The 16,675-nt window shown below is 49.7% G+C and overlaps 1 protein-coding gene across 4 annotated transcripts in view; it reads right to left on the bottom strand.

The window, feature by feature from the left end:
• Window positions 1–47: 47 nt before the first annotated feature.
• TOP1MT (DNA topoisomerase I mitochondrial) overlaps window positions 48–16,675 on the bottom strand; it is a 41,763-nt gene continuing 25,135 nt past the window's right edge. For all 4 annotated transcript variants that reach the window (XM_082363825.1, XM_082363828.1, XM_082363826.1 and 1 more), the window contains 4 exons: window positions 16,163–16,290; window positions 15,598–15,692; window positions 9,208–9,357; window positions 48–8,720 (listed from right to left, as the gene is read on the bottom strand). In XM_082363825.1, coding sequence (XP_082219951.1) covers window positions 8,618–8,720; window positions 9,208–9,357; window positions 15,598–15,692; window positions 16,163–16,290 — 476 coding nt within the window. In that variant the 3' untranslated portion in view covers window positions 48–8,617. The remainder of the gene's footprint in view (window positions 8,721–9,207; window positions 9,358–15,597; window positions 15,693–16,162; window positions 16,291–16,675) is intronic.

Genomic DNA, 16,675 nt, shown 5'->3' with positions numbered 1-16,675 from the left:
GTTTTTTTTTCAGTTTCATAGCTCTTTTGAAAAGTCAAGAATCACTTTCTACCCTGTATCAAAGCTATATGCTTATGTCTGTGTCTTTCTATCAAAGTATGAGCCCCTGTAGCTAGAATTATTTTAGCACAGCCCCGGATACAGGATGTGCACTCCACAAAAAAATAAGTACATGAACTATGCAGGGGAGTTTATGAAAGACAGGCATAGAGGAAAGACCACAGGCTTGGCCGGAAGGAGGAGGTACTGATTCACTTGTTTTCACGCCATTTCGGAGTATACAGAACTCTTCTCAGGCTCAGGAAGGTAGTATAAGATAAAGCAAGTTTAAGATGTTTGTACTTCCAACAGACATTTCCTAAGCACTTAGCTGTCCAGGCTCTTATGCCACTGTTGTGGGAAACACAAAGCCACTGTGATGGCTGCATTCAAGGACTTTGTAGGTAAAAGTCCAATAACAGAAGTATATAGAGGGAACTAGTGACACAGGAGAGCAGTAAACAAGACTGGGGCAAGGGGAAAACTGGGGTGAACACCCAGGGGAGGGGATTCCTGAGCAGATGGATTAAATGTTGTGTACAAAGCAAAGGTCAGGGCACACTAGGGGAATGTGAAGAGCATAAGAAATGTGCTCACCCATAGGACCTTCCAATTCGTAGCTGGGAGATTAGACAAAAAGGGTATGTAAAACAGTGGTCTAGGTAAGCTCACTGCTCATGATCTGATATTTCATATCACAGTACAGTAGTGTTACAGATACCTACAAATGCTATTTGCCAGATAGGAAGGGAGAGGTGTCTTTGTTGGGGATGATACTCTGTACATATCATAAAACTCTGCTGTAACAATCTGAGTGAGGTCATGTTATTGAAAGTTTACTGTAATGACTAAGACAAATATGAGCAGTCACCTGGCCACAAGTCCTGGGGGTCCAGCTGCAGCACCCAAATCCGTCCTAGTCAAGCTGTGGTTTGGCACCACTTCGTGGGAACTGTCTGCTCTACTTTAACTACTGACTGAATTATTTGGGTCCTGTAGCTGGCTGGGACTTCCAAAATAGTAGCTCAGTTCTAGGGCTCTTGTTGGCACCTATTTCTTTTATGGTGTGAGCTTAGGCCACAGGGTTGTGCAGCCTGTAGGGGCAGAGTTGCCCTCAGAGTGCATTCAGTGGCACCACAGCTATTGGGCTGCTGACTCTTGGGCCAAGGTAAGGTGGAAAGCTAAGCCTGGCACTCCCATGCTAAGCCAAGACCCAGGTTTGTGCCTCCCAGGTAGCTCTTTTTGGAGGAAAACTTTCCCTACTTAGACCCTGTAGTGTCCCTGATCATGAGATCAAAGCAATGAGCTTACAGAAATCATCAAGTACACAGGAAGGTGAGTCTCATTGACTGGGGGTCAACAAAATCAGCAAAGAACAGATATAAAACCACAAAAACTGCAGATACTGAAATTGCCAGATAATGCAGGCAAGAGAATAGTTATGCATGAAGTGTTTAAAAAAATCAGACACCTTCCCACTAAAATCTGGAACAAGGCAAGGATGTCCACTGTCACCATTTCTATTCAACAGATAGTACTGGAAGTCCTAGCCACAGCAGTCAGACAAGAAAAAGAAATAAAAGGTATCCAAATTACAAGGGAAGAGAGAAAATTGTCATTATATGCAGATGACATGATAACTGTATATAGAAATCCCTAAAGAGTCCACACAAAAACTACTAGAACTGATAAACAAATTCAGCAGGGTAGCAGAATACAATATCAACATACAGAAACCTGTTGCATTTCTTTACACTAACAATGACATATTGGAAAGGGAAAGTAAAAAAAAAAAAAAAATCCCTTTTAAGATGGCATCAAAAAAAACTTAGGAATAAACCTGACCAAGGAGGTGAAAGACTTATATGCTGAGAACTATGAAACATTGATAAAGGAAACTGAAGGTGATTTAAAATGGAAAGACATGCTTTTGGATTGGAAAAATTAATATTGTTAAAATGGCCATACTACCCAAAGCAATCTACAGATTTAATGCGATCCCTATCAAATTACCCATGACTTTTTTCGCAGAACTAGAATAAGTAATCCTAAAATTTATACGGAACCATGAAAGACCAGAATTGCCAAAGCAGTCCTGAGGAAAAAGAACAAAGCAAGAGGCATAACCCTCCCAGACTTCAGGTAATACTAAAAAGCTACAGTAATCAAACAACATGGTATTGGCACAAAAACAGACATACGGATCACCAGCATAGAGAGCCCAGGAATAAACCCACACACCTACCGTCAATTAATCTTCGACAAAGGAGGCAGAAATATACAATGTAGAAAAGACAGTCTCTTCAGCAAGTGGTGTTGGGAAAGTGGGACAGCTGCATGTAAATCAATGAAGTTAGAACACTCCCCCACACTATACACAAAAATAAACTCAAAATGGCTTAAAGACATATAAGACACGACAACATAAAACTCCTAGAAGAAAACAGGCAAAACGTTCTGACATAAATCATAGCAACGTTTTCTTAAGTCAGTCTCCCAAAGCAAAAGAAATAAAAGCAAAAATAAACAAATGGGACCTAATCAAACGTAAAAGCTTGAAAGCACAGCAAAGGAAACCATAAACAAAACAAAAAGACAACCTATGGAATGGGAGAAAATATTTGCAAATGTTGTGACTGACAAGGGCTTAATTTCCAAAATATACAAACAGCTCATCCAACTCAATAACAGAAAAAATAAACAACTCAATCAAAAAATGGGCAGAAGACCTAAACAGACATTTCTGCAAAGACACACAAATGGCCAACAGGCACATGAAAAGATGCTCAACATCTCTAATTATATTAGAGAAATGCAAATCAAAACTACAATGAGGTAACAACTCACACTGGTCAGGATGACCATCATCAAAAAGTCTACAAATAATAAATACTGGAGAGGGTGTGGAGAAAAGGGAACCCTCCTACACTGTTGGTGGGCCTACAAATTGGCTTCCATATTATGGAACACAGTATGGAGGTTCCTTTAAAAACTAAAAATAGAGTTACCATATGATCCAGAAATCCCACTCCTGGGCATATATCTGGAGAAAACTAATACCAAAGGATACATACATCCCAATGTTCATAACAGCACTATTCACAATAGCTAAGACATAGAAGCAACCTAAATGTCCATCAACAGGTGAATGGATAAAGAAGATGTGGTATTAGGTTGGCCAAAAAGTTCATTCAGGTTCGTCCATAACATCCGAATGAACTTTTTGGCCAACCGAATATATATATATATATATATATATATATATATATATATATATATATATATATATATGTATATATGTATATATGTATATATGTATATACACACACACACACACACACACACACACACACAAAATGGAATATTACTCAGCCATAAAAGAGAATGAAATACTGTCATTTGCAGCAACATGGGTGGACCTAGAGATTATCATACTAAGTGAAGTAAGTCAGGAAGAGAAAGACAAATACCATATGATATCACTTACATGTGGAATCTAAAAAAAAAAAATACAAATGAACTTATTTACAAAACAGAAATAGACTCACAGACATAGAATACAAACTTATGGTTACCAAAGTTAGGGAGATAAATTAGGAGTTTGGGATTAACATATACACACCACTATATATAAAATAAACAACAAGGTCCTACTGTATAGCACAGGGAACTATATTCAATATCTTGTAATAAACTATAATGAAAGAGAATATGAAAAAACATGTATGTATGTGTGCGTGTGTGTGTGTGTGTGTGTATATATATATATATATATATATATATATATATATAAAGTGTAAACCACTTTGCTATACACCAGAAACAAACACAGCATTGTAAATCAACGATACTTCCATTTTAAAAAAAGAATAAAAAAGAAGACAGACACAGTGACAAGAAAGCAATAAGAGACTACCACTCATGAAAAGGCAGGCTTTTAAAGTAGAACTTTTAGGGGCTTCCCTGGTGGCGCAGAGGTTGAGAATCTGCCTGCCAATGCGGGGGACACAGGTTCGAGCCCTGGTCTGGGAAGATCCCACATGCCGCAGAGCAACTGGGCCCATGAGCCACAACTACTGAGCCTGCGCGTCTGGAGCCTGTGCTCTGCAACAAGAGAGGCCGCGATAATGAGAGGCCCGCACACCGCGATGAAGAGTGGCCCCCGCTCGCCGCAACTAGAGAAAGCCCTCGCAAAGAAACGAAGACCCAACACAGCCAAAAAATAAATAAATAAATAAATAAATTTTAAAAATAAAGTAGAACTTTTAGAAATGAAAATTATAATCACTGAAATAGAATTCAATTGGTAGGTTAAGTAGCAGATTAGACACAGCTGAAGGAAGCATTAGTGTAGTGGAAGAAACATGCACGGAGACCCAGGATACCACAGGGACGAGGAGATGGGAAACATGAAGGAAATGTTCAAAGATTTGTAGAAGAGAATAAGGTCTGACGTAGATGTGACAAGAATCCCAGGAGGAGAGAGTGAAGGAGAGGAGATACAGCAAGACCCTACACTGACCCCTGTGAGTATGCAGATCCTCTCCCACAGGCCATCCAGGCAGAGAAACAACAGCCAACCCCATCTGGTGAAGATGAGTGTCTGCATCCCCAGATTTAACCTCAACCAGTCTCCCCATAATCAGGCCAATGAAACAATCAATTAAAGGAGAGAATGTTGAAATTGTTTTCTATGTCCTGGAAGTTCCAGCCATTCTCAAGACCCACAATCATCATCTTCAATGTTTAAGCCAGAGTGGACAACTGCCAGCAAGTCGTGCCAACCTACAGCTGAGAATGGAGGGCCTGACTGCTTGGATGGACTTCCACAACTTCTGGTGGCCCCTGTGCCACAATCACAGTACTGTGACTCTGCACTTTACACCCCACTCACAGTGTTCCAGCAAGGCTTCTCTGTATTTAATGAAAAACATAAATTCACAGATGCAAGAAGTATAATGATATGAAGCAGCATAAATAAAAAGAAATCCACACCTGGACACAACACAATGAGAACACAGACCAGCAAGACAAAGACCTTGAGGAGCCAGAGAAAGACACCATCACCAGCAATCACAGTCACACCATCACCACCATCACAGTCACACTATCACACTGCTCAAGGCGACAGTAAGAGACAGAAGACAGTGGATTCGTGTCTTCAGTGCACTGAGAGAAAACACCTGTCCATCTAGAACTGCACGCCCAGCAAAATTATTTTTTATAGATAAGGTGAAAACAGACACTTATAAATAAGTAAAATCTGAGGCAGTTCTTCATTAAGCAATTTTCACTGAAAGGACTTCTAAAGTTTGTACTACAAAAAGAAAGAAAATGATTTCAGAATGATAGCCTTCGATACAAGATGGAGTTGGAGCAAAGAAGAAGATCGATGTGAGTGTAAACCCACACTGTGTGTGAGGACGTCCACTGGGCCCTGCACGGGGGCAGAAGGGACTTTCAGGTTCTAAGATCCTCCTTTGTTGGGAAGGGCTGTAATACACTTTAATTTTAGACTTTAAATATGCATAGTATAGTTTAACCTTAATTACTAAATATAAACGGTGTATATGTTTCCAGTCCAATAGAAAAAAAACGCAATAATTTAAAATGAACAGAAACTTACTATATCAACTAAAAAATAAATAGGAAAAGAAAAATCTGAAAAAAGCTAATCAGAGTAAGATGGTAGAAACCACCCAAATAGGTTCGTAAAAATCACAGTAAACCTAACTAGATGAAATGTCCAGTTAAAACAGTAAGGTTGGTAGGAGGGGCCTGTAATTAAGAACCACGGTACCTGTGAAGACAAAGTAGGCAGAGGCAGGAATCCACCAAGGGGCCAAGGGGCCTCCGGAGGTGAGATGCCCGCCAATTTGCTGTGCGAAGTTCTGGGAAGGCTCCATGACTGGAGATGGCGGGTCTGCAGGGTCCTCACCAGAGAACAGGAACCATCTCGGAGAAACAACAAAGTCCTGCCATAAGGACCAACCTCAGTGGCAACTGCATTCAGCTGCTCCAGAGGCAGCAAGGCTCCCCTGGGCTCAGAACGCCCCCACCCCGTCCCCACGGATGGAAGGCCACCACCAGACAGCTGAGGAGGTTCTCGATGCGCGTGCGAGGTCAATCCAAAGAAAAGGAGCCTTTTACAAACTCAGAGGAAACAGAGATAGTGCAAGAAATGTAGAAAAGGTGAGCGAGATGGTAGTTAGTAACCTCAAGGAGATCAAGAAGGAACGGTGTCCACTAAAAGAGAACAGAATAGGGGACTTACTTGGTGGTCCAGTGGTTAGGACTCCACGCTTCCACTGCAGGGGGCACAGGTTCGATTCCTGGTCGAGGAACGAAGATCCCGCATGCTGTGCACGCAGCAAAAAAAGAAGAGAACAGGACAGTATTTTAAAAGGAACAATTCAAAAGAAAGAAACAAATCTTAAAAACATGTGATAAGTAAAATTAAAAACAAATTAGGGGGGACTTCCCTGGTGGTCCAGTGGTAAAGAATCTGCCTTCCAATGCAGGGGACGCGGGTTCGATCCCTGGTCGGGGAACTAAGATCCCACCTGCTGCGAGGCAACTAAGCCTACACGCCACAACTACTGAGCTCACGTGCCTCAACTAGAGCCCACATGCCGCAAGCGACAGAGCCCACGCACCCTGCAGCCTGTGCACCACAACCAGAGAAGAAAAAACCCACATGCCACAACTAGAGAGAAACCCACGCACCACAACGAAGAGCCCGCGCGCCACAATGAAAGATCCCGCATGCCACAACTAAGACCCGACGCAGCCAAAAATAAAACTTAAATAAATAAATCAACCTAAAAACACACACACAAATTAGGGGACTTCTCTAGTGGCGCAGTGGTTAAGACTCTGTGCTCCCAGTGCCGGGGGCCCGGGTTTGGTCCCTGGTCAGGGAACTAGATCCCACATGTGTGCTGCAACTAAGGAGCCCTCGAGCTGCAACTAAGATCCGGTGCAACCAAATAAAAATAAATATTTTTTTAAAAAATTAGTAAGACGGTTGAGAGGTAAAGTTGAGAAAATCTTTTTAAAAGAATAAAAAGACAAGGAGGTGGATGATAAGATAGAAAGATTAAGACTAACAGGAGTTCTAGGGGGAAGAAAAGGAAACAAAATGGTGAGAATGAAATTATCAGAGAAATAATTTTTCCCCAGAACTAAAGAGACATGAATCACCAGAGCAAAAGCACCTCCCAGTACCCTCCACAAACAACAAAGGAAAACTGGTGCTGAGTCTCGACGTGGAGAACACAAGAGTATCAGTGGCGCGACCTTAGAGGGGGCAGGCCAGACAGCAGAGCCCATGGAGCACCGGGAATCAGATCCCGGGGACTTCCCAACAGCACGTCCCGAGTCGGAAGACAACGGAACAATGCTTTGAGAGTTACAACTGAAAATAATTTGCAACCTGTAAGTTTACGCGTATTGAGTCGTGAGTCCAGTGTGACAGTCGGATAACAATATTTTCAGACATGCAAACTGAAAATTTTTCACTGCTGTTCGTGAAACTTTTTTTCAGGAGGCTACAAAAAGAAGACCCCCAAACACACTAGGAGCTGGGAGACAGGGGTTGGGGGGGTCTGGTAAACAGGGAATCCACTGCAGACAGTGGCGAGGGCAGGGGGAGCCCCAGGGAATGACACGGATCTGCAGACTTGGGACCACTTAGTTTTCTACACTCCACGCTGTAGCCACGATTACTTACTTTTCCTTCCACACAAAACATGCCCGCCCCTAAGGCACCCGGAAGTCCCATCCAAAGGCTCTTCTCTGGTGAGTTTCACCTGGTCTGGGTGTAGATGAGATGCCTCTTGAGCCAGAGACCTATAAACTACAAAGAAAAATTATCTGCCCCCCAACCTAGAATTTGAAAAAAGACACCTCCCAGCCCCTGCCCACCTCCAGCTCCAGGAGCCTGCAGGCAGACCGCAGGCCTGGCTGCGGCAGGGACGTCCCTCCCACCCCGCATCAGTGACGCTCCCGTCCATCCTCAGCCACGCCCACATGTCCCTGGCCACTGAGTGCCACACACCCACCCGAGATCTTTCCCCGTGACTCCAAAACCAGCCCCTGAGGGTGCGCCGCACCAGGCGGCCTGAAGGCACAGACACCACAACTCCTGCCGGAACTCAGGACAGCCCCACGTGCTGCTAGCTGCGCTCTCGGGGACACGTGGACTCCACCCACCCACCAGGAGAGACAGGCTCAGTGGCACTCAGGGCCCCGCCGTCCCATCTGTTGAGGGAACAGGTGCAGCGTGTCTGAGGGGGTCCCTGCCCGGTGCTGGGGCAGTTTGGGAGTGGGGAGGCATAGGCCTCTCACGGGACAGTCGGTCCCTCCCCAAGTCAGGGCCTGGGACCAGGCACGCAGCCACGCCAGCTCCCAGCCAGGCCAGGGGACACCTGATGGGGGAGGGGACACTTGAAAGCACCCGGCCGGGCGTCCGCCACCTTCTGTGTGATGACACAAAAGACACGACTTTGTACAAAATTCCCCAATCTGCTTTAATGGTGAAAAAAAATAAGTTCCAACGAGGCACAGAGATGCTCATTTAGAATTCAAAGTCTTCGCCTGCCATGTTGAGAGCCCAGGCGAACTTCTCCCTCTGTGTCTTGTTGTAGATCTTCTCCACGGGCACCCCAAACCTCTTACACCTGCCAAGAGGAGACCAGGGTTCTTGGGAGGAGCGGGACAGAGGTCGGGACACCAGGCTGCCCAACCTGCTCCTCCTGGGCACGCGGCACCCACAGCACGGCCACCAGCCCCGGGCAGCAGGGAGGCAGGAGGACAGGGAGGAGGCAGTGTCCCCCCGTGCAGCCCAGGTGTCCTCCGAGCGGGGTGCTCAGGGAATGCTTACGGGGCACACAGGCGACCCAGTCACCCCACCCGCAGTGGGCAGGCTGGGCTCTCTGTGGCTGGGTGGGCAGCTCGGGGTCCCACCCCAGCCTTCCACGGCCCCAGAGCTCTCGGGCAGAGAGGACCAGTGACCCAGGACTCAGCATTAGACACACCAGCCAGTCGGGTCCCATCACAGGAAGGACCTGTGCTGACCACAGGGCCCAGGGGACTGAACTGGGGCCGCTCAGGGGTCCAGTCCCCTCCTCGGGGCCGCGAGTGGGCACGGCGGCCTGGCCCACGCACCAGGCGACACTGATCCGGGGGTCCAGGTAGTTGAGCTTGGACGTGCCCAGGGCCACCTGCTTGCCCTCCTCCTTGTCCGTGGCCTGCACACTCAGCCTCCTGAGCTGCTCCTCCAGCTTCTCCAGCAGCCGTTCCCTCTTCTCCAGGAAGCTGGCGAGACAAGGAGGGGCACAAGCCCCCATGCTGGCACCACCCAGCTCCACTCAGGCCAGGCGAGCCCGGTGACGGGGGAGTCCCAGGGGGCTGGAGCACAGGGCAGACCACCCTCGGCACGAAGCAGGGGCCATCCGTCCAGACCTGACTTCACAGGAAGCACCCGAAGGCCACAAGCAAACAGAAAAGGGGGCAAAGGACAGAATCAAATACAAAAAGCCTTTTCACATCTGTGAAAGATGCTCAGTCCTTATTCCTACTGTTTCAGAGAAAAGCTGATTTATCAAGGCAGGACCCTCCTTTCACCCTCCACACGCCCTTCCTGAGACGCCAGACAGGGCACCCTGCAGAGGGCACGGGACAGGCACAGCCACGACACCCATGTGCACGTGAACTTCGACCCCAGTCCTTGTTCCAGGAACCCCGGCTCCGAATCCACCTGGACACGTGTGGAAGGACCGCGGGTGGAGGAAACGCCGCAAAGCCTGCGCGGCCCCGACAGACACTACAGCGGAGCGTGAGGCGGTGTCTGTCCCCAGGCTGTGCACAAGGGTGGGCGCAGCCCCAGGCACCGCTCTGCAGTGGCCACCAGAGCGCCAGCCGAACGCCAGGGTGCCAGCGGCAAACGGCAGGCGGCTGCTGATGCCACCAAGCGGGGAGGGGCAGGGGCGCCTCGAGTCCTCCTGGAAGACACACGAGGCTTCCCAGCAGCCGTCTCTGGGGAGCCTCATTTTCCACTGAACATGAATACCCTTCGGTCTAAAGGCTGGACATTCTCACACACACACCCCACGACTAAAAAGCACCTGCCTGCACCTGAGGAAACTTTCATGCTTTCACAGCCACAGCAGCCGCGAGTAAAAGGGGGCACCCCGCTAAAAACAAGGAAGATGAGGGAAACCACAGACGACTGTGTCCTGGTGGGGCAGACCAGCTCCCGGGAGACATGCCACCAGTGCTGACGCGACAGGGAACACAGGCAAAGCGACTACTCAGCAATTTAAAAACTTCCCACAAAGAACAGCCCAAGCCCAGAGGCGTTCACTGGTGAATTCTACCAAATGGTTAAAGAAGAATTAAACTCTTCACAAACTTTCACAAAAGAGGAGGAGAGACCGCTTCCCATGTCCCTCCGAGACCAGCATCACCCTGACACTGAACCAAAGACATCACCAGAAAGCCACACACCATTATCCAGTGTAAATACAGAAGCAAAAGTCCTCATCACAGCAGCAGCAAGCCTAATCCGGGATGTACAGAAGAGATTCTGCACCACGACCAAACAGGACTTACCCCTGGGATGCAAGAACGTAACACCCGAAATCCAAGTAGCGCAACACAGCACCGTCTCAATAGATACAGAAAAAGCATCTGACAAAATCCAACACCTTCCAGGAAAAAAACAAACCTCGACAAAAGGAATAGAAGGGCACGTCCTCACCTTGATAAAGGCACCTAAGAAAACCCACAGCTGACATCCTCCTCTACAGTCAAAGCTCTGCCCGTGAGGTGAGAACAAGACTAGGGGTCTACACACATCACCTGTCCTCAACACTGCGCTGGAGGTTCCAGCCAGAGCATCAGGCAAGAAAAAGAAGTAAAAGGCATCCAGGTTGGAAAGGAAGACACAAACTATCTCTGCCTGAGGATGACATGATCTTAAACTCTAAGGAATCCGCCAAGAAACTAAGGCGAACAGGTGAGTTCAGTGGGGTGCAGGGTGTGAGACCAACCCACACGCATCAACTCTACTTCTATGTGGTCTGCAGAGGACGAGTCAACACAGCAGGCCTGACCAACCCTGGAGAGAAAGGCCTGCCTACAAGGATGGATGTCGGGAGGGCGCCCATCTCCCTAACCAGTAAGAAAAGAGAGGCTCACAGACCCCAAAGTTGTGTACCAACAGTACAGGTCATGCTGAACTCCTGCTTTCCTCCGGAGTCTGGAAGGTTGAGATGTGCCAGGCAGAGGGTGCCCACGTGACCTTTCACTGTACAAAGTCACAGCCGTGACCGTGCAGGGTCCTGTGAGTCTTACGGAATCATCGAACCTACAGGGGGTCTGGGGAGTCAGCGGGAAAGTGGGATTCGCTATCACTCGGACCCATGAAACACGGCAAGAACACTGTTCTGGAAAGGAAGGACGAAGGGCTGGGGCAGGACACGCCCTTGGTCCCTGGGTGGCCCAGAGTCTCGCTCGGTGTGCAACAGCAGGAGAGCTGCCGTCTGCTGTGAGAAGGCGAGCCTGGAGATGACAGGTCCAACCCCAGCTGACTGGGCTCAGATCCTCAGGCTGCTTTTGACCACCATGGCTGAAGCGAGGGGGGAAAATACAGCTCAGGTGATGCCTGGGCTTCTGTTCTCCAGGTGGGAGAAAGGACCCAAAAATTCCCAAAATTGAGCTCTGGATGGGCCAAAAATGTTAAAAGTTTACACTGCTCTCCCCTCTAAGCAGAAAAGCCTGGAACAGAGTTTTAGAAAAGACTGCTGCTCTCCCCTCTCCCCCCCCAACCCCCATTCCAGCTGGGATCTTCCCAGGCAGCTGTAACGTTAACCCTGTAAAGGTTTACCTGCTAGGGAATTGAAAAAATTCGCAGTAAGAAAAAGCACGACAGGGACTTCCCTGGTGGTCCAGTGGGTAAGACTCTGTGCTCCCAACGCAGGGGGCCTGGTTCCATCCCTGGTCAGGGAACTAGATCCCACATGCGTGCCGCAACTAAGAGTCCGCATGCCGCAATGAAGATCCCGCGTACCGCAACTATGACCCAGAGCAGCCTAAATAAATTAATTAATATTAAAAAAAAAGAAAAAGAAAAACAGTACAATTCTTGCAATGGCTCTGTATTTTGTGGCTACCGCATCTGGACGTAGAGTAAAAAGCTGACATAAAATGTAAAATGGCTGGAACTTCCCTGGCGGTCCCGCGGTTAAGACTCCGCACTTCCACTGGTCGGGGAACTAAGATCCCACACACTGCACGGCACGGCCAAAAAAAAAGGAAAATCCTTGTAACTTCATAAATGCCAGAGGAATCATTGCAATCAGAAAGGATGCCCAGGAAAAGTGCCAAGGGGACTCAACAGCCTTGTTCTGCAGCCTGTGGGAGGGTCAGAATTCAAACTCCGAGTGCAGCAAACACATCTCCATAAACAATGGTTTCTTACTCTGATTTTGCCTATTGACATCTCTGGGGAAGGAGACCACGTGAGGAAGGAGGTTCTCCCGAGAGGGAGACACGTCCTGGAGTCTGGAGAGCTGGGTGGATTTCTAACGCGCTCTCGTGAGATGGGACCCAGGCTGGTGACCTTCTGGCCTGACGTGTGCCCTTTGGAGCAGATCAACTTCTAACCTCCGGATGGACAAGCGACTGAGGGCTCAGGGAAGCCTTGTGACTTGGACCTGTGGCGTCTCCACTTTGCTGCTGCAGGAAAGCCGCCGGTCTGCTGGGAATCTCGGGTCTTGCTGCCTGCGCCTGACTCTAGGCAGAAACCCAGCACCGTCTGCAGCAGGAGAGCAAGTGGGACGGAGGCTCCAGGACTGGACCTCAGACCCCAGGGTTGTGGCAGATTCAGGACACCCCTTCATGGGACCCTAACCATGCAGACGTAGCTGCTGGCTGGACCTTGGGGTCACCTGCAGATGCCCCCGGGAAAAGGCCCGTTTTTCCGGCGGGGCAGTCAGAAATCACGTGCGCCGGGCCGTGTGTCTCTGACGCAGAGACTGCCCACGGCCCAGGGTGGATCCTGCACGTGTGCCAGCAGGGGGTAGGGGGGCACATCACAGGGACAGCTGCCCCAGGGATGCCTCGACGCTCCACCTGAGACTCTCCAGGTAAGGGCAGCCCGCAGCAGGGGAGGGGGCTGCCCCGGCACACAGCCCAGTGGGGCAGGTGGACCCCCAGATGCAGCCCATCTCGTCGCTGCTGCTCACTGGATCAGCAGGAGGATACAGCCGTGCACACGTGGACGTTACATAAACACGGGAACCTCTGTGAAAACTCCAGAGTCCGTCCCGCCAGCGCCTGGGTGTGGTGTGTTTTTCTCGCCCAGATGCATACAAACGTTTCTCTGTAGCAACACTTCTGCCCCTTGTGCACAAAACCCAGGTGAAAGGTCTGGGAAAGAAAGCAATGCAAAGCTATGATGACTGGCCACGAACATGATTTTGTAACAACGAGGGGGAACACTCCTGAGATCCTGGTCCCTGGGGAGGAGGGCGGCAGCACCGGCTCTGAGCCCAGGGAGTGGGAAGGAGTCGTGCGCAGCGGCCTGAGGACCTGAGAACCGCCCGTGTGTCCTGCCCCTGGGAGGAACCTCAGCTCGATGCCGAGTCCTGGGAATCCTCCTCGCGAATCATGGAACCTGTGGGTGGGCTCGGGGACACGCAACAAAGCCAGCAATGAACAACCCAAAAGTGAAACTAAGAAAACCATTCCATTTACAACAGCAACGAAAATAAAACACTTTCAAATAAACTTAACCCCCAAAAGTGCAAAACTTGTCCTCCAAAACTTTGCTAAAAGAAATGGAAGAAGAACAGTGCATCTGAAAAGACATCCCAGTGTTCACAGGTTGGAAGGCTTGGCCTTGTTAAGAAGGCAGTACTTCCCAAATTGACCTACAGCGTCAACGCATCCCAATCAAAATCCAGGCTGACTTCCCTGCAGAAACTGACCAGCCAACCCTAAAATTCATATGGAATTTCAAGGGACCCTGAATAGCCAAAACAATCTTTAATGAGAAAACCAAATTGGAGCTCACACTTCCTGATTTCAAACTTACAGGAATCAAGACTGAATGGTACTGGCAGGAAGACAGACAGACAGATGAACGTGAACAGAGCAGAGCCCAGAAACACCTACCATCAGCTGATCTTCCACAAGGTGTCAAGACCATTCAGCTAGTGGGAGCGGTGCTGGGAAAACTGGGTGTCCACATGAGAAAAAATGAAGTTGAATCCTTACCTCACACCATATACAAAAAATAACTCCAAATGGATCAACTACCTAAATGTAAACATTAAAACTATAAAACTCTTATAAGAAAACCTAGAAATGCATCTTTATGACCTCGGGTCAGGCAAAGCCTTATTAGACGTGATACCTAAAGAATAAGCAATGAAAACTAGACTTACCAAGATTTTTGTGCTTCAAAGGAAACTACCAAAAAAGTAAAAAGACAACACACAGAATGGAAGAGAGTCTTTTCAAATCATATACTTGAGGACTTCCCTGGTGGTCCAGTGGTTAAGACTCCACGCTTCCACTGCAGGGGGCGCAGGTTCGATCCCTGGTTGGGGAAGTTCTGCGTGCCACGTGGTGCGGCCAAAAAAAAAAAAAAAATCATATACTTGAAAAGGTGCTCGTATCTGGAGTGAATAATGAGCTCTTATAACTCAACAGTAAAAAAAACAAAGAACTCAACTGAAAAACCGAAAAAGGATTGAACAGACATTTCTCCAAAGACCACACACAAATGCCCAATAAGCAGAGAAAACATCCTCACACATTGTCAGCCATCGGGGAAACGCAAACCAAACCCACACCCGCTGGGCTGTAACCAAAAAGAGGGAAGACGAGAAAAGTGCCAGCGAGGATGTGGAGAAACTGGGACCCAGTGCACGGCTGGTGAGAACGTGAGCGCGGCGGACAACAGGTGGCGCTTTCTTAAAATGCTAAACCTTGGCGCTACAGAGTAACCCAACAATTCTACAACAAAAGTCACGAAGTGGAAACACCCAAACGTCCAGACACATGGACAGTGAAACGTGGTCTGGCCACACAACGGAATATTCGGCGATTGAAGCACTGACGGGTGGACCTCAGCAACATTACGCTAAACAAAAAAGGCCAGACAAGGTCCACAGATGGTGGGATTCCATTTGTGCGAATGTCCAGGGGCTGGGGGAGGGGAGGGGGTTTGTCTGCAGTGATGGAAACGCTCTAAAATGTACGGTGACGACGGCTGTGCAGCTCTGTGAATGAGCCGGAACCACTCGCCCGCAGCCAAGAGCCGAGAGCTCCTGAAGGAGAGACCCACGTGGCCTGGAGCTCGGGTGCCCGAGTACAGGCGCTTCTCCTCCTGCACTTCTGTGCTGCTTCACCTTTTGGCACAAATATAGTTTGTATTTTTTGAATCAGAAAATATGATTGAAAAAAAACCCAGAGAACTGGGGAAGAGAAAAGCAGGTTCACTGCCAACCCCGTGACTTGGATGGGCTGGGGCCTCCGGACACTTGCCTCTTGGACCTGCTGTCCCCTCTGGATCTGTGGTCGGCCCTTGCCTTCTTCAGCTCTGCCTTGGCCTCGGCCACCTGCTTCACCTTCGCCTCAATCTGCAGAAGAAGAGGGACCCAGTCAGGGCTGCTCCTGCCTGCCCTAGTCCAGCCCCAGGGACCACCGGCCACAGCCTGCAGGCCCGAGGCCCCAAAAGGGCCCAGCTGACCGGGTCCCCTGGGTACCCGTCTGCCCAGTCAGGGTGCCGGAGCGCTGGCCCTGATGGGTCACTCTGCGGCCAGGGGACAGGGTGAGGCCAAGAGGCCCTGGACATACCACCTGCTCCAGCCAGACCCGGCCCCCCTGCTCCGCTGACCTCCCTCCTGGGCTAGAGGCCCTTCCACACCAGAAGGCCGCGCAGGACAGCCTCTGGCCCTCCCTTAGCCGGCTCTCCCCTCCTGGCCAGCACCGGGCCCCGGGCACCCTGATGTGCCCAAGCACCTCCGAGGGCCGTGTGGTCCCAGGGAGGGCAGAGGAGGGGAGCCGCACAGTCGCCCCCAGAGGCCCTCCCGCCACGCCCGCCGCGCACCTTCGACCGAAGAGTCTGCATCGACTTCTCGAAGGTCTTGGGAGTTGCCCGCTGATGGTTGCAGAGAACGGCAACGGCCCGATTTGCTCGGTTGTAAGACAGGATCTTCGCGGCTACGCCGTCTTCAGCTAGAAAACAGGAGCCTGTTACACAGCGGCAGCCACAGGCCAACAGCCGCCGCCGCCCCGAGGAAGGACCTCACAGGACAGGGCTCAGGGTCCGCACCTAGCCCTAGGGCCTCACCACAGGGGCAGAGACGAGGCCTCCCCAGAGCCCCCCGAGAGCATCGGGCCCACGTCCAGGAGCCCCCGCTGGGGGTGGGAGTGGCAGGAAGAGGGTTCCCGCACGCGATGGGGGGACACGCCGAGCTGGACAGGCGCTTCAAAACCGACTCTGCGGAGGAGCAGACGCGGAGACCGGGCAGGGGGCCTAACCGTGCGGGTGGCCCTGCAGGGGCGGCTCGGCCTGGGGACCCGCACATCCCTGACCCGTCCCCGCGGGCCAGGGGAGCTC

The sequence above is a fragment of the Balaenoptera borealis genome (assembly GCF_965194805.1).
Source record: "Balaenoptera borealis genome assembly, chromosome: 17".
NCBI classification, from domain to species: Eukaryota; Metazoa; Chordata; class Mammalia; order Artiodactyla; family Balaenopteridae; genus Balaenoptera; species Balaenoptera borealis.
This window is presented reverse-complemented; position numbering and strand designations above follow the sequence as displayed.